Genomic DNA, 13,808 nt, shown 5'->3' on the forward strand with positions numbered 1-13,808 from the left:
TTTACGTGCCAAAACCACTTTCTGATTATGAGGCACGCCGTAGTGGAGGATTCCGGAAATTTTGACCACCTGGGGTTCTTTAACGTGCACCTAAATCTAAGCACACGGGTGTTCTCACGACAGATTGCGGATGCTTTACGAAAGACGTCGCGAAGACGACGAGGAAGCACGCAACCGTCGTGGCACGCGGGTCAGCTTTGTTTTAGCTCTGCTATTTCGAACTTAGCGTCAAGCTTCTTCATTTTTTTGTTTCACTTGGGTTGCCACGCGACATAGCATCATAATGGAGGTAAATATAAGCATGCAAGCCGGTTTCGTAGAGGTACTGTAACCGTGACTTATAAAATGTGTTGTCAATATTCCATGGCTCGTAGTCTTCAGCTTGGTCGCCGTTCAATTTCGTACATTTAAGAACACTTTGGCGAATCGTGTTTGTCCCGGGATATGTCTAATGTAGACGACGGGCATCCGCTGCCGACGCAGGAGCGGAACGCTTTGGACCCTGGACAATGTCTTCGTATGGTTGGCCCCGGGGGGCCAACCACAACCGGGGGGTCGCTCAAGCATTATACTGCCACCTGGGAGTTACTTCCGTATGCAGTGTAGGTTTGCATTTCTTTTGATATTGGAGGAGTGTACCAAACCTAGCGGACACCTTTGCAAGGACGCCACGTTATAGAATCTCGCCAGTTATCTTTATTAACAATCTGTTCACTGCCGCCGCGCGCGCTCATAACGGTCGCACGGTGCCCCTAATAATATTCGTGTCGGGCGTCGTGACGATCGGTGTGGGCCCTCCGCATTGCACGCGTCGCCGCTGTTCTTCGGTTCTCGCTGCGTCGGCCCCCAGTTACGCTGCATCAGCGGCGGCATCTTGCGCTGCTGCGCTCGAGGCGCCGACTTCGTCCGACGCCTCCCCGGCGCCCCGCTACGCCGCAGCGCTCGGCGGTTGATGCCGTTCCTCGTAACCGTCGACGAGCTTCCTCTCCTGCTCCCAGTCCGCCACCTCCTCGACTCCGTGCTCAACGTACGCCACCGTCTTCGAGCGCCGCGGAGTCGCCTTCGAGGTCTCTTCGTTCGTTGCCGCGACGTGCTTGAGCGTCGGCCGCGCCTCGGTTGCGGGGTTCGGTTGTCCCCGCTTCGCGCGCGTCGGCACATCACGCGTTGGTGCTCGCGTGCCGGTGTGGTTCTTCGGTGGCGTTCGAGACGCGGTCGACGCCGGCCCGGCGCCGTGTTTTCGTCGGCCCGGCCCGATCTTGTGCGCGACGAGTGACCGCGTCGCCTTGCGGGTGACCTTCCGCGCCGCGCCGTCGTCCGGCACGGCATACTCACCGTCCGGGCGTTCGACTGCGCTGGCGTTGCCGCCGGCTGCGCCCCCGTCCAGTATCTCGGTCGATGTCCGCCGACGCGGTTCGGAAGTGGTGAGGCGGCGGCGGCGGCGGCCGCGCGGTGCGGCGCCGGGATTGGCCGCGTTCGTGGTGCTGCCGTTGGCGCAGCCGCAGTGCGGCGGCCGCGCGGTGGTCGCCTGCTTGGCCAGGACGTACTCGAGCGAATCGTCCGTCTCGACGTCGGCGGCGCGCAGCGACACGCTGATGGCGCTGGCCGTGGCGATGGTCAGCACGATGGCCACCACAGAGTACAGCCAGCACTTGCTGCCGCGGCTGTCGACGGAGAGAACGAAGAAATGAAAGGCGGGGAGGAGTAGACACGTGTTCTGTTTGTTATCATATGCTGAAAGAAGGTGCGAAGGGAGGAAAAGCACTGAGAAAGGAAAGGGAGAACCAACGATGCCTGTGTGGGATCGGCGAAGCGTACGTGGCACTTACGAACTACTTAGTGGCCTGTCGTGCTGAGGCGAACCAGCCTGCTAGCTTTACTCCCTGTGGCAGAAAGGCTATATTCTACGAGGGCAACTGTGCGCAGCTCACTTGTGGACTGGCGACACTTCGGCTTAGAGCGCCACAGTCGTATCCACATCGCGACGGAAGAGGAGGAAGAGACTGAACTTGGTCGCGGCCAACAAGTCGGGACTCGGAGGCCTCGCCATAGCAACTGTTATTTGTTACGTCATTGCACTAGCATATAGTACACACACAATGCGTATATCCACTACCATAAGGTAGTTACGCTAAGACATGCGTCGGAGTTGCTATAAGGAACCTTGTACGCCGCGTAGGTACTGTTTTGGAAGCTCAAGATTGGTTTAATAAACCATGAGGCTGGGGCAGTTGATAAATAAAGCGTCAAGGATTTCGCGGTACACTACAAAACCTGGGTAAACAAGCTGAGCCTTAATGCACCTTAGCGTTTGCTTTAACTTTCTGTGCTGTTGTTCGCACGGCGTGTATGTTTACTATAGGGTATCAGCCGCTCCGATTTCACCTCTTCGGCACTGCTGCGACTTCGGTGTCGGTGGAAGAAGACCTCTTCCGGCGACGAGGGTAGGGGGTGTCGCCGCGCCTGCGCTTGCTACGCGCAGCCTTGCGCCCTCCGGTCTCGAATGCCGCCGTGCTGTTCGACGTGCTGGTCGTGTCCACGGCACCAGTCCCGTACTCGTTCAGCGTGATGCTCCACGAACTCGACGTTGAAGTGCTGGCGCTATCGCTGGACTCATTTTGCGCCAGCGCTGCTGGCGCCGCGGGTGTAGTTGCCGCCGCTGGCGCCGCGGGTGTAGTTGCCGCCGCTGCCGCTGCGGGCTTCTGCTGCTGCTGCTGCTGCTGCGGCTTCGGATTGGGCTGTGGCTGTCGCGGCGGCTGCGCGTGCCTTTGGTTCTCACCTTCCTGTTTCGGCTTGCTGGTAGTCTTCTTCATGGTTTCCGTTGACGTTTCTCTCTGCGGGAATTATGTCACATCCCATTTAGGAAACGTGTTATCGGTATTTGGACTTTCAGGTAAAGCCACTGTGTACCCTATCGTAAATATAGATACTCGGAAGATGTAGCTCTTTATAGAAAAACTGAGAACATAAAGGAGACCCCACTGTAATACGATGGCCCTCGCTAGAAAGTTTTGTGTTCGCTAGCTAGTCGGACGTGAGTCGGCGAAGAGCCAGGATGGGTTGGAAGACGTCAGGAAATCCGCAGGTGCGCTCGGTATAACAGAAGCTTGACAGGCTTAGGAGCGTTCCCTTGCCGATGTCGTTATAAAAGATGCGTCACCTTTTTTATTTCCCTATCCTCGCCGTCGTATAATTGTGTTCAGATTGAATTTACTATAAAGCCAGATTTTATTACCAGGATTCGCAGGGATCAGTGGCTTTCTTGTACACAAGTGGTTAGACAATCTGCATATAGCTCGCGAACCTGCCCTCCAGCCTGTATTCTTCAACCGACGTCGACTAAATACCACTAATGAAGCTTGACATGAGCGGGTATACCAGACGCATCTCGGCGTCCTCGCTTCAATCTATCCCAGGCAGCAAAACGACACCAAGATTACTCTAGTAGGGTGACTGCGCAGGAAGCGGAAGTGCGCTCACCTGTATACGAGCCGGTGCTCCTTCTGTAAGCTGACGACTCGCTAAGGCAGCGCCTCCCACTGCTGCTGCAGCGGCTTCGCCGAAGTGCGTCAAGAAAGCGGTCTGAAGGAACCACAGCGGCCTCGGTGAGCCTCGGTGAGCGTGCGATGCGAGCAAGGTCCGGTTTGGAACGCGGAGCTCGTGGAAAAACGAAGCCGCGAGCGGAAACAGCGCCACGTTCCCCCGTGGCGATGTTGATGGTCGAGGAAGATGAATTTTAGCAGGTTATGTTATTTTAACGCATTCGCTGTTTGTGTGCTCGGCGCTTACTGGGAGAACCGACTCGGAAATACGGCGGACATTTGGTTGCTCAGTGCCCTCCAAATTTTACAGCTAGTGAACGTTATTCGGGTATACCGGATCCATTGCGGAATAATTTTAAATGAAATGGGCTGGCTCTCTCGCCGAATGCATCCTTGCGTGGCCCGGTAGTCTCCGTTCTGCCGGCTACGGCGTTCGTCACTCCGGCAAGGTACAGAAAATTCTGCCCAGCTACAAAGCAAACAATACTGTCGGAATTCCAGCACGTGCTGTTCCCCTGGAATTCTCGGTGGTCTCCATCACGTCAGTATGAGGTTGCATTGGCCAGATTGCGATGCCGCATTTCACAGTGAATCTTTTTATTTGCGCAGGACTTATCTGACGCAGTTCCTTTTCTGCAATTTCTTGTTGCTCTGTCGTCGATTTTTGCTACAAAGGAAAGGACATCACGAGGCCCCGCTTCACAAACTCGGAATACCATTGATTTCCCAAATTACACTCTTTGCCTCCGCCTCAGATCTGGGCTTCAGCTACAGGGGCGTTTGCTTTGTCATACTCAATTTCTCAGGGAACACAAGAAGGTTGGTTGCGATGATTGAATATTATCGTTCTTCTAACTTTTGGAAGGTTGTCACGCAAAACTCGCAGTTCTATTTCCTTCACGTTTAATTATTCCTGCAAGATTAATCTTCGATTTTTATTCCTAACATTTATATTGACCTTTATTTATTCATATAGTATCTTACTTTAATTGTACAGCCCGCTCCTTGGCCTGTTCTCTGTGGTATGTGCCGTATTAAGAAAATCATAATCATCATCCCCCTGCTCGTTGGTTGTTTGTCCAATTTTCCGTTGTTTTCAGCAATAACCAAACACGTTTTTGTTTCTTCTGGTAAATGCCATCCTGCTCTGGGCCAATCCTCCACGGTGGACGTGCGCCATTAGTCGAGGAAACCTAAACCAAACATCAAATTAGAAGTTATCTTCACGTTACCATTCTCTTACGAGCTAGTGAGTGAGTCAGTAGGTGAGTGAGTGCCCACTTCTTTCCCAATAGACTCTTCCTGCCTCGTTGAAATACGTTTTAAGCAAATGTCTCATGTGTGTCCAGCCACGCAAACATATATACGCTGGTTAAATTGATTTGATCTTTTTTCTAGAAGAGGCGTTCGTACTCAATTTGGCGGATTGACGAGAAATTGAAGGCTGTATGCAAAAAAAAAGGAAACAAAAATTAAAAATAAGGAAAAGAATTGGGGAAGGACCTCAAACGCGGACGAGGTTCGCGCTGCAATATTGACACCGTACATCTCCCGCCATGTGGACGATGACTTCTATTAAATAGGTCGTGGCAAAACGTCAGCTTGCGCTGCTGGTTGAACCGAGGGAGGAAAGCAACTGACGCTTCTTAGGTAATGTGTTCACTATTTTGTCAACTTTATTCGCGATTCGCCGTTTCTCCTGGTCCCCGTAGACGGTGTGTGGCAGGTTGTGCCTCGGTAGACTCGCAGGAGGAATGCGTGCACTGCGACTTCCCCAGTGGAATTTCGGAACACGTGGCCGCTCTCCGGTCTAGGTACCGTCGCTTACGCCGGAAGGAAAAGATCGACGGGGCAATGACGCAAATCGTGCTTAGTAAGAAGCACGAGAACTGTATCCGAACAGACCAGTAGCTATAGCCGCGCTTTCAGGCAGGCAACACTGAAACAATACAACGTCCATACTGCCGTAAGATCCGCAATATGGCTGCATTCACACCAACATGTTGTAAAGACGTTGCGAAGATCGGCAGTGTCCGTCTTCGTTACCCCGGCTGGAGTTACTCTGGGCTCCTTACGCGACAGTGGAGGATCACTTGTAGTAGCTGTAAATCAACAAGGGTGATTCTTGGACTAGTCTGCACGGTTTACCCATAATGGCAAAACCTTTAGCGCAATTCAAAAAGACAGAGACAGTCCTGTATCTCCGTTACGTCCCTGTCTTCTTGAATTGTGCTAAAGGCTTTGCCATTATAAGTAGCGGTAAATGTTTCACGGTTAGCACGTGGGGCAGACCGAGCTCCGGCGGCATAGCCTTGCACCGGTGACCGACCATGACCGAAGGGGTTTCGCGTGAACCCGCACACCGGCCCAGTGCGGGAAGGTCACGTGTATGGCTAGCGCTATACACGTGTGCAGGGCTTTTGCCAAGGATCCTGGCTGCTTGGGTCGCCTTGTCGTGGCGGGATCAACGCGTCGACTCGTCGGCTGTTTCCGACGCCGGTTCGCAGCGTTGTTGCGTAACGCGAGAAGTAGCGGTCAAGCACGGAGGTCACTTCGTAGGGGGGGGGGGGGGGTTCGTGCAATGCCGCTCTAGCGGCAGCTGTGCTTTCGGCGCGTGCTGTTGACGTCTCGCGCCTTCTCCCGACGGACGGCGCCGGTGTGAGGTGGCGTAAGTTGTTGCCGATCGGGGTACAGAACCTTTTGGTTGCACCAGTCTGTGGTGTTTGTGTGTGCGCGTGCACGCGTGGGAGGCGAGGAAAGTTCTCCGTTTCGTAAGCGTAAGAGTCTTACGCCGAGCAAGTTTAACCGAACATTCCCACTATCCAGGGGTCGGGTAACGAAGCAGAGAAAACCTTGTCGTCAGATCGAGCTCCAATCCGAAACCTCAACCTCTACCTCCGAGTCCGATGCTCTGTACTGCCTGAGCTACATCGTTGTCGGCTTTGGCTCGTGCTTCCTTGACAACGCACGCTGGCTGGAGTTGGCAATTCGCAAATTTTTCTTTTTACTTCGCTTTTTCTTTGTAGCGGAGCGCGTGACACATGTCCAGAGACAAGTCGGCGTGATGGCGAAGGATACATCCTGTCGACATAACGCAAGTGGGCGAAACGTCACGCGAGGTGTAATTGAACATTCAATGCAGCAGCAGTGAAAAACAGTGAGACTTACTATTACCAAATCAGAGGGACTGGTATGACTAAGACGTGCAAACTACGAAGACGACGCTGGTCAGAAGCTCCGTCGTTCGTCGCACTGTTGGCTTTTCAACAACAGGTACTCTGCAATTGCCCAGTATATATGGTGGAGCGAAGGACGTTAGAAAGTTTCCTAGCCAGCGTCGGCAGGCAACCACTGTTGGAGGAAGCTATCCTCGGCCCATGGCCTGACACTGCAACTTCAATGCGTGCAACTAAAGTGTTATTGAAGTTTCTGCAGAACACCAAGCTCGACGAGCGGCTCTAGCAAGGCAACTGTCTTTTGCACTCACCACTCATAAGCACTCACCACTTCTCTTATCATCATCGTCCATCCCGATACATTCACTCTCCTTCCCTCTTCCCCAGTGCACAGTAGCACACTAGAGCGCACTAGCTCAGGTCGACCTTTCGGCCTTTCCTATCAACAAATTCTATTCTCTCCCCATTCTGTTGTGGTTATTTATTACTGATATATACGATAGTTCGAGGAGCATCTGATGTCTTTCGGTGTTGCTTCCACGAGAAACCCTGGCCAATTTCCCAGCGTGGGTACGCGCAATATACATCAAACATTCACAACAACGAGGAGGACAACGACAGCTCCAACTAGCGCGTGTACCACGGCCATTGTCAGCGCTCTGTGCGCCTGCGCGAATCAAAATTTTCAGTGACCTCGCACATGTGGCGCGTATTGTCGCAACCGAAGGAGCGCGTGACCAAGTTGCTGCGAACATGAATGCACAGGAGCAAGGGTCTCTACTGCGTTTCCGCAGCCAAACACTAGAGAGCTTTAGATTAGGGGATACAAGCGGCTTGCGTACGCAAGATTTAAAGGTCGCGGATTGCGCATGCGCAGACACGCAAGATCGCGCCTGCGCATGCGCAGTACCGTCACCCGTAGTTCTTGCGTAGGCAAGCCGCTTATGTCCCCTAATCGAAAGCTCTCTACTGTCAGGTGCCAGGGATGCGGCGGCAGCCAATTGCGCCCTGTTTGGAAGGCGTGTCGGTTGCAATGTATTGTCGTTGTTACACACCCCTACCGTAGTGCCTACCGCGTAAAAATATGTCCAGTGCGAACTGCATACACTTTTGAAGCGAACTATACAATCGCTGGGTCCCTCACACTGTCTCGCGCTTTCTCTCTTTCCGGCCCAGCAGATGAGGATGGCGAACCGTCGAACTCGTGGAGCGGTCACCACCGGCAACAGCAGGGCAGCGCCAGCCACCGGCGCCGCCGTCGCAAGCGCTCCTACTCGCTCGAGCAGCACGTCGAGGTGCTCGTGGCGGCCGACAGCAAGATGGCGCGCTACCACGGCAAGAACCTCAAGCACTACATACTCACGCTCATGGCTGCGGTGAGTGTTTCACTCTCCGATTCCCTTCCCGCCGTGCGCAGACTTTGTGCCGTGCCGCCTCTATAGGTTAGAGGTGGCTTTTACCGAAGCCCGACTCTCGTTTCCTTATTTGTAATGGCAATTGCGCGAGTCCGTGTGGGATTCGCGCTACTCTGAGGAGGTCGATCGAACTCGTGTGTTTTTTTTTCGTGGCGATGACGACGTCGGGTGCTAAACCGACTCGCCAAACTAGATGTACTGATCACACTTGCGTTTTTTTTTTGTCGTCGTCTTAAGGTCCAACGCAGCTTTTCTTCAGAGGGTGTTCAGCGGGATGGATCGTATACCATATTGCAAGACAAATATTCTTTGGACAATGGTCCCGTGCATCGCACGCTTACGAAGCAACGCGGGCGTTATACTGCGCTTTATGAAATTGACTGGCCTAAGTGAATGGCGGTGAAGTTTCGACGGAGGCAAAATGCAAAAGCACCCGTGTGCTACGCATTGGATGCACGTTAAAGAACCCCAGGTGGTCAAACCTAATATACGGAGTCCCCCACGGTGGCGTGACTTCGTGGCTTGGGCATACGAAAGACCCCAGAATTTAATTTTAAATTTCCCAATTTCCGTGCCAATCGGCGGGCGTATTGAAACGCTCATTCTCTTCGGACTAGCTCTGCGGTTCGGGTTCTTAACCGGGTCCAGCAGCGAGCACCAACATTCATCAGCATAATCAATCACCAGGGCGATCCATCAGTGCTCTCGAAACCAGTTAAGTGGAGGCCTTAACACACGCGGCGTGTGAGACAGGACGGCGGGGTTCTCGGCGGCCGGTTCGGTCTCTCTGTGTGTAGCGCTCGGGGAGAAAAGTTACCGCGGGGCGAAAAGCGATATGCGCCGCCCTGACAGGCGCGCGCGAGCAGCATTTTTGGACGTGGCCCAACGGGATTGACGTATGAAGAGCGGCGCGCGCGCGCCGTCGAACTGTCAGTAACGCCACGAGCGGCGTAGCTTATTGCTCCTGTTGTGGTTTGGTTGCGTCACGGCGGCGTCGTCTCTCCCGAAACGACAGGCTGGCTTGCGTCACGGCTTTTCGGTTTGCATCTGTGCCCCTGCGCTGGGCGCGACTGAAACGACGCTTTCGAACTTAGTCGTACGTGGCCGCGTTGGCCCTTAGTCGCCGTGCGAGGAGCCACGTACGCGTGACACGTAGGGGTTCGCCGAATGTGTGTTTCTGGCGAACGCTGGCGTCGTCGTAAGAGGAAGCTTTTAGCTCGGGCCCAACTCCGACCGTTCAAAAACGTGTAAAACGCAGAAACGTTTTTCTGGGATAACCGCTCGACCGATTTCAATCAATTTGTTGAATTTAAGAGAGAGAGAGAGAGAGAGAGAGAGAGAGAGAGAGAGAGAGAGAGAGAGAGAGAGTTCTAGTGACTGTTGCAAGCGGAATTTCGATTTAGGGCCCGAATTTCGTTGAAAGAATTTTCGAAAATTCGAAAGTTCGAAAAAAGAATAGAAGCACGAAGTTTACAAATGAACAGCTCTCTGCCAAGAACAGATATCGTGGTTTCGTAAACGGCATCCATTAGATAATTCAAAGCGGACTAATTCAATATGTCAGTTTATACATTACGTGAACTTGTTGCGTTATGTACAAGGGTTCTGCAAAAGCTGTATTTCCATATTGCTGAATTTTTTTATTCATGTGTAACGTGTCAAATTTGACCGCTTTAGATGTATTATTATATGCATTTCACAGAATTGTGGTATAATTTTTCCTCGCTTAGTTACGGAGTTGTAAACTTGGTAGTTTCGTTTCCTGAAAATTTGCGATTTTTGCCAATTTTTAGTAAAACATTGACGGTCTCAATCAGAAATTTGAAACAAACAGTCACTAGATTTTAAGGATGTCTTTTAAGTGCAACAAACCTCGTAAAATTTGGCGCAGTGGTTGCCGAGAAAAACCAATTCACTTTTTATATGTATTTAGATAAGCGCACCCGAGCTAAAGCTTCCTTTTATGGAACAAACACTACGGCTGAATATTCTGTTCGGCTGTGCCGGTAAACTGCACTATTGCGACAACGAGAAGGCCGCTATTACTGCGTGAGGAGGAGGAGGAGGAGGTTTCGTTGAGGCTAGCGATGACCCGGAAGCAATAAACGAGTGGAGACACCACCTTGAAGCTCCCGCACCGTCCCGCTGTGACGTCACATACCCCGGCGGCAGCTTCCCGGCACTAGTACGTTTATGGATTGAACGAAAATGGCTCCATTACGTCGTAAATGAGCTATTCACTCAACCTAGCTAGCTTTCAAAATTTTCACCTCGACAAAGGCGCCATATATACGTGAACATATCTTGTAAACGGCAACGTGACAGTGGCCTAACAGACCTAAGGTTTCGGTTAGGAGAATCAGTTCTGCAGTAGCCAGCTAGGCGGAGGAAAGTTCATGAAACGGAAGAATCGTCATTCGCTACCCGACTGCAGCAAGAAGCTGCAGGGGCAGACTCAATCCGGGTTTCTCAGAACGAAAGCTTCTCACAGTTGCAGATAAAGCCTTCCCGGTCCGGGGATCGAGCCCAGGACCAACTGTATCCCGGGTCGGTCGCTCTACCGTCAGAGCTAAACCAGGAGGCTAAGAGAGATGGCAGCGCGAGGACTAATTAGTCGACAACTCGAAACACAGGAACACTGAATATGAAATATATATATATATATATAAGTTACGTGGAAAGTCCGCTAGGTGGATGAAGGTTCGCGAAAGGAAGCAATTGTCATTCGACACGTGACTGTAGTGCCACGCATCTACCGAAACTGCGAGTCTGCGAAGCTTGCTGATGAACTCGTGCGAGTTTTTTATTTTTTTTTTGCGTAGCTTCGTTCTGTAAAGTCGGATGGATCACGGAGGTTTCTACCACGGGAATTTCGTGCGAAGTTCAAGGACGCAAAATTTGGCCATCATTTTGTCCAGCAGCAGTCAACCTTCGCACGTTCGTGTTTTTCTTACTCGACCTCTGTGTGATCGCGCCATTCTTTCTTGAGTATTAACCACCTTTTCTGTGCAAGATTAATGGTGTGGTTTTGAAAGAATGCTCTGGCAGGCTAAACAGATCAATGTTAGTCTTTGTTTAATGTGGTACAAGATAAAGACGCTTATTGATGATTGGACTGGCGGCCTACTCGTTCAGGGCTATCCCCAATTGTGAAAAAAAAGAACGAAAAAAAGAAACGAATTGCCTCTAAGCGGAGAAAACTAAAGCGATAGTACCTTTCTTGAATTACGTGCTCAGTCGATACGTTTCTTATGTGTCCGTGACGTCAGGAGATTGCTGCACGTTTAACTTAGTTGTCTTTTTTGTGCAACAGAAGTTGCAACGTCACATACTAATTTACCAATGCAAGGTAGTCGATAAAGCTTCCAGCAGTACTAGCAGTTGTGCGGTGCTGCATTGCGTGGTTCGTAAAGAAACGCACGGCACGTCATAAATAAGCATGCACAACTTTTTACGGTGGAGGAGGCATGTGTTCGACCATCCCAACTGATCCCCTGGCTACATCTATCTATCTACGTACATGCAGTTTGACCAACTGTTTGTTCAGGCATGGCAAATAAGATGGCTCGTTGCATAAATGACATGGCGAGTTTTACGTCTGTCTGGCAGACCACATCGGCAACGATATTAGTGGTTCTGAGAGCAACGCGTCCTACCGTTGTCACAGTAACAGAGGATAGGATAATGCCTCCGATCCTGGGCCGGTTTTGAGGGGCGCGCCTTTTGCTCTGAATTCCGGCGGCGTATTTCGCCGTACTTTAAACAAAAAAGTCAATTTTGGATCACACAAGATTACGCAGGTGCGTGAGCTGTTGGCGCGATAAAGCCTTTTTGCGTTAGCTTGTGTCTCTTGCAAGAGGACAGTTGCACACAACACACTGGCCAGCCGCCAACTCGTGGCTTGAGTAAAAACAGTTCCGTTGCCGCCTGTGGATCAGCAGGAATGCTGGCGCGATACGCCGAGCGAACGCTCTGTATCTTGACTTTCCCCGTTGTCAACGTCGCGGTTGTGTCACACGCTGCCTTTGTTATGAATTTTTTTTCCGCAAGTACACCGAAACGTAGCGCCTAGCACCAGTGGTTTAGCCAGAAAGCTTTTTTTTTTTCTGAGCAGAGGCGTCGCGAGACACATGGCCGGGGTGTCCGCCCCCCTCACTCCTCCCCGCCCTCCTTGAGTACGCCACTGCCCAACACATGTCGCAAGCTAACGAATTTCTTTTATTAATTAGCAGCGACAATTAGAGAACGCTTCGCTGGCTCACGCGTGTCTTCGAAACACTGTTGCGAAAATCTTTTTTTTTCGACAGAAATAAATAAAGGCGCCCATCCGTCTTTGCCGTGACGTCAAATGCCGGCGCAAGTGACAGAAGACCGAGGTGTCACCACTGCGCGGAATGCCAAGCTAAAGCAGGGTGCTGAAGGCGAAACAAAAATAAAAGAAAGAACAACCGCTTTTTTAGTATTGTGTATACTTTAACTCTATTAATTAGCGCCCACGCCAATTCGCCTGAAGGCAAACACCCGCAGCTCTTCATTGAAGTCAGCATTTATCTCTCGTTGTCGTGGACATGGTAGCTCATTCCTTGTCCGGTTTCCTTTTTTTTTATGATTCTCAGTTTTCGTTTTAGATTTACGAAAATTTTGTACAAGTTTTATGACTGGCTTGATGCGACGCGCTCGACACAGTGTTGAAGCAATGAAAGGTGCATTGAGCGTGCGCGTCTATATAAAGCACCGCGCTTTCGTGTACAGTTGATGCAAAGCGGTAGGCTATGCCCGCTGCATTTTGGTTCAGTGACTATGGTATTTTGGTGTCGAACAACGAGGTCGCGGTTTCGAGTGTAGTATAGCGTTGAAATGTAAATAAAACGCCGCACTATATCACATACCCGCGTGCAGTGGCTGCTGAGGAACAGGCATGCGTCGACTCGGTGATATTGCCTGCTGAACACGAGGTCGCCGGCTGATGCCTGCGAAATGCAAAGGCACACTCCTGTGCCGTGGTTTGGATTCACGTTTAACACTCCTCAGTGATCAGGAGTAATGCGACACGTACTTTTGAAGCGACTGCGTTTTTAATTAGCGACCGCCTTTTGAAGCGTAAGGTGGTTCGCGAACTCCCAGCTTCGAGCGAGCGAGAGAGATGTTGTCCGCGAGCTCATGTGGGAATGCGCGCGTTCTGCCCACATTTCGCTTGACCCGAATTCTAAACTGTGCTAGAATTTCCTACGCAGAAATAGTTCCTGCAAACCTCGTAGACTCTTGAAAGACGTCGCCGCGGCGCGAATGACGTCGGCCCCGCGAAGCCTAATTTCGATGCCCCGAAACAGCTCTCACCGGCTGAAAGAGGGATCTCTGGAATCCTTGCTTCTTCCGGTGTCTGCATTCCGGAGACTAACTTAGCGCTAGCCCGAGCAAGAAACAACGACGCTAGCCCCGCGCATTTTGGCAAAGTGAACCCCGTGCGCCCCCCCCCCCCCCCTCTCTCTCTCTGCTCCGTCTCACCGACTCAGCGCCGCACAGCAAACGCTAGTGGATCGTGTCAGCCAGTAAGTAGTGAGAGTCGGCTGCCTGTTCTCACGAAGCATTAGGGCACGACCACTGTGCACTACTAGTCCTTCCGTGAATCCCCCGTTCAGTTGGCGTGGCGCCGATGGCGATCAGAGGCGGACGCGAGC

The 13,808-nt window shown here is 51.7% G+C and overlaps 2 protein-coding genes across 7 annotated transcripts in view; one reads left to right on the plus strand and one right to left on the minus strand.

Moving 5' to 3' along the window:
• AdamTS-A (ADAM metallopeptidase with thrombospondin type 1 motif A) overlaps nt 1–13,808 on the plus strand; it is a 383,945-nt gene that overhangs the window by 297,376 nt on the left and 72,761 nt on the right. For 5 of the 6 annotated variants that reach the window (XM_075668702.1, XM_075668703.1, XM_075668705.1 and 2 more), the window contains exon 4: nt 7,895–8,091. In XM_075668702.1, the coding sequence (XP_075524817.1) occupies nt 7,895–8,091 (197 nt within the window). Of the gene's footprint in view, nt 1–7,894; nt 8,092–13,808 lie in introns of those variants that run through there. The other variant, XM_075668708.1, reaches the window with a different exon arrangement.
• On the minus strand, nt 5–3,641 carry LOC142557102 (uncharacterized). Its single transcript, XM_075668712.1, has 3 exons — nt 3,478–3,641; nt 2,383–2,831; nt 5–1,661 (listed from the first exon to the last, which is right to left on the minus strand). Exons 2-3 carry the CDS (start codon nt 2,808–2,810, stop codon nt 929–931), a joined length of 1,161 nt encoding a protein of 386 aa, XP_075524827.1. The 5' UTR covers nt 2,811–2,831; nt 3,478–3,641; the 3' UTR covers nt 5–928.

The sequence above is a fragment of the Dermacentor variabilis genome, chromosome 9 (assembly GCF_050947875.1).
Source record: "Dermacentor variabilis isolate Ectoservices chromosome 9, ASM5094787v1, whole genome shotgun sequence".
Taxonomy (NCBI): domain Eukaryota; kingdom Metazoa; phylum Arthropoda; class Arachnida; order Ixodida; family Ixodidae; genus Dermacentor; species Dermacentor variabilis.

Coding starts and splice junctions, on each gene's coding strand:
- LOC142557102 (XM_075668712.1), bottom strand. CDS start 2,810: ATGAAGAAGACTACCAGCAAGCCGAAACAGGAAGGTGAGAACCAAAGG. Junction 1,662..2,382: donor GTCGCAGCAGTGCCGAAGAG/GTGAAATCGGAG, acceptor CTCCGTCGACAG/CCGCGGCAGCAAGTGCTGGC.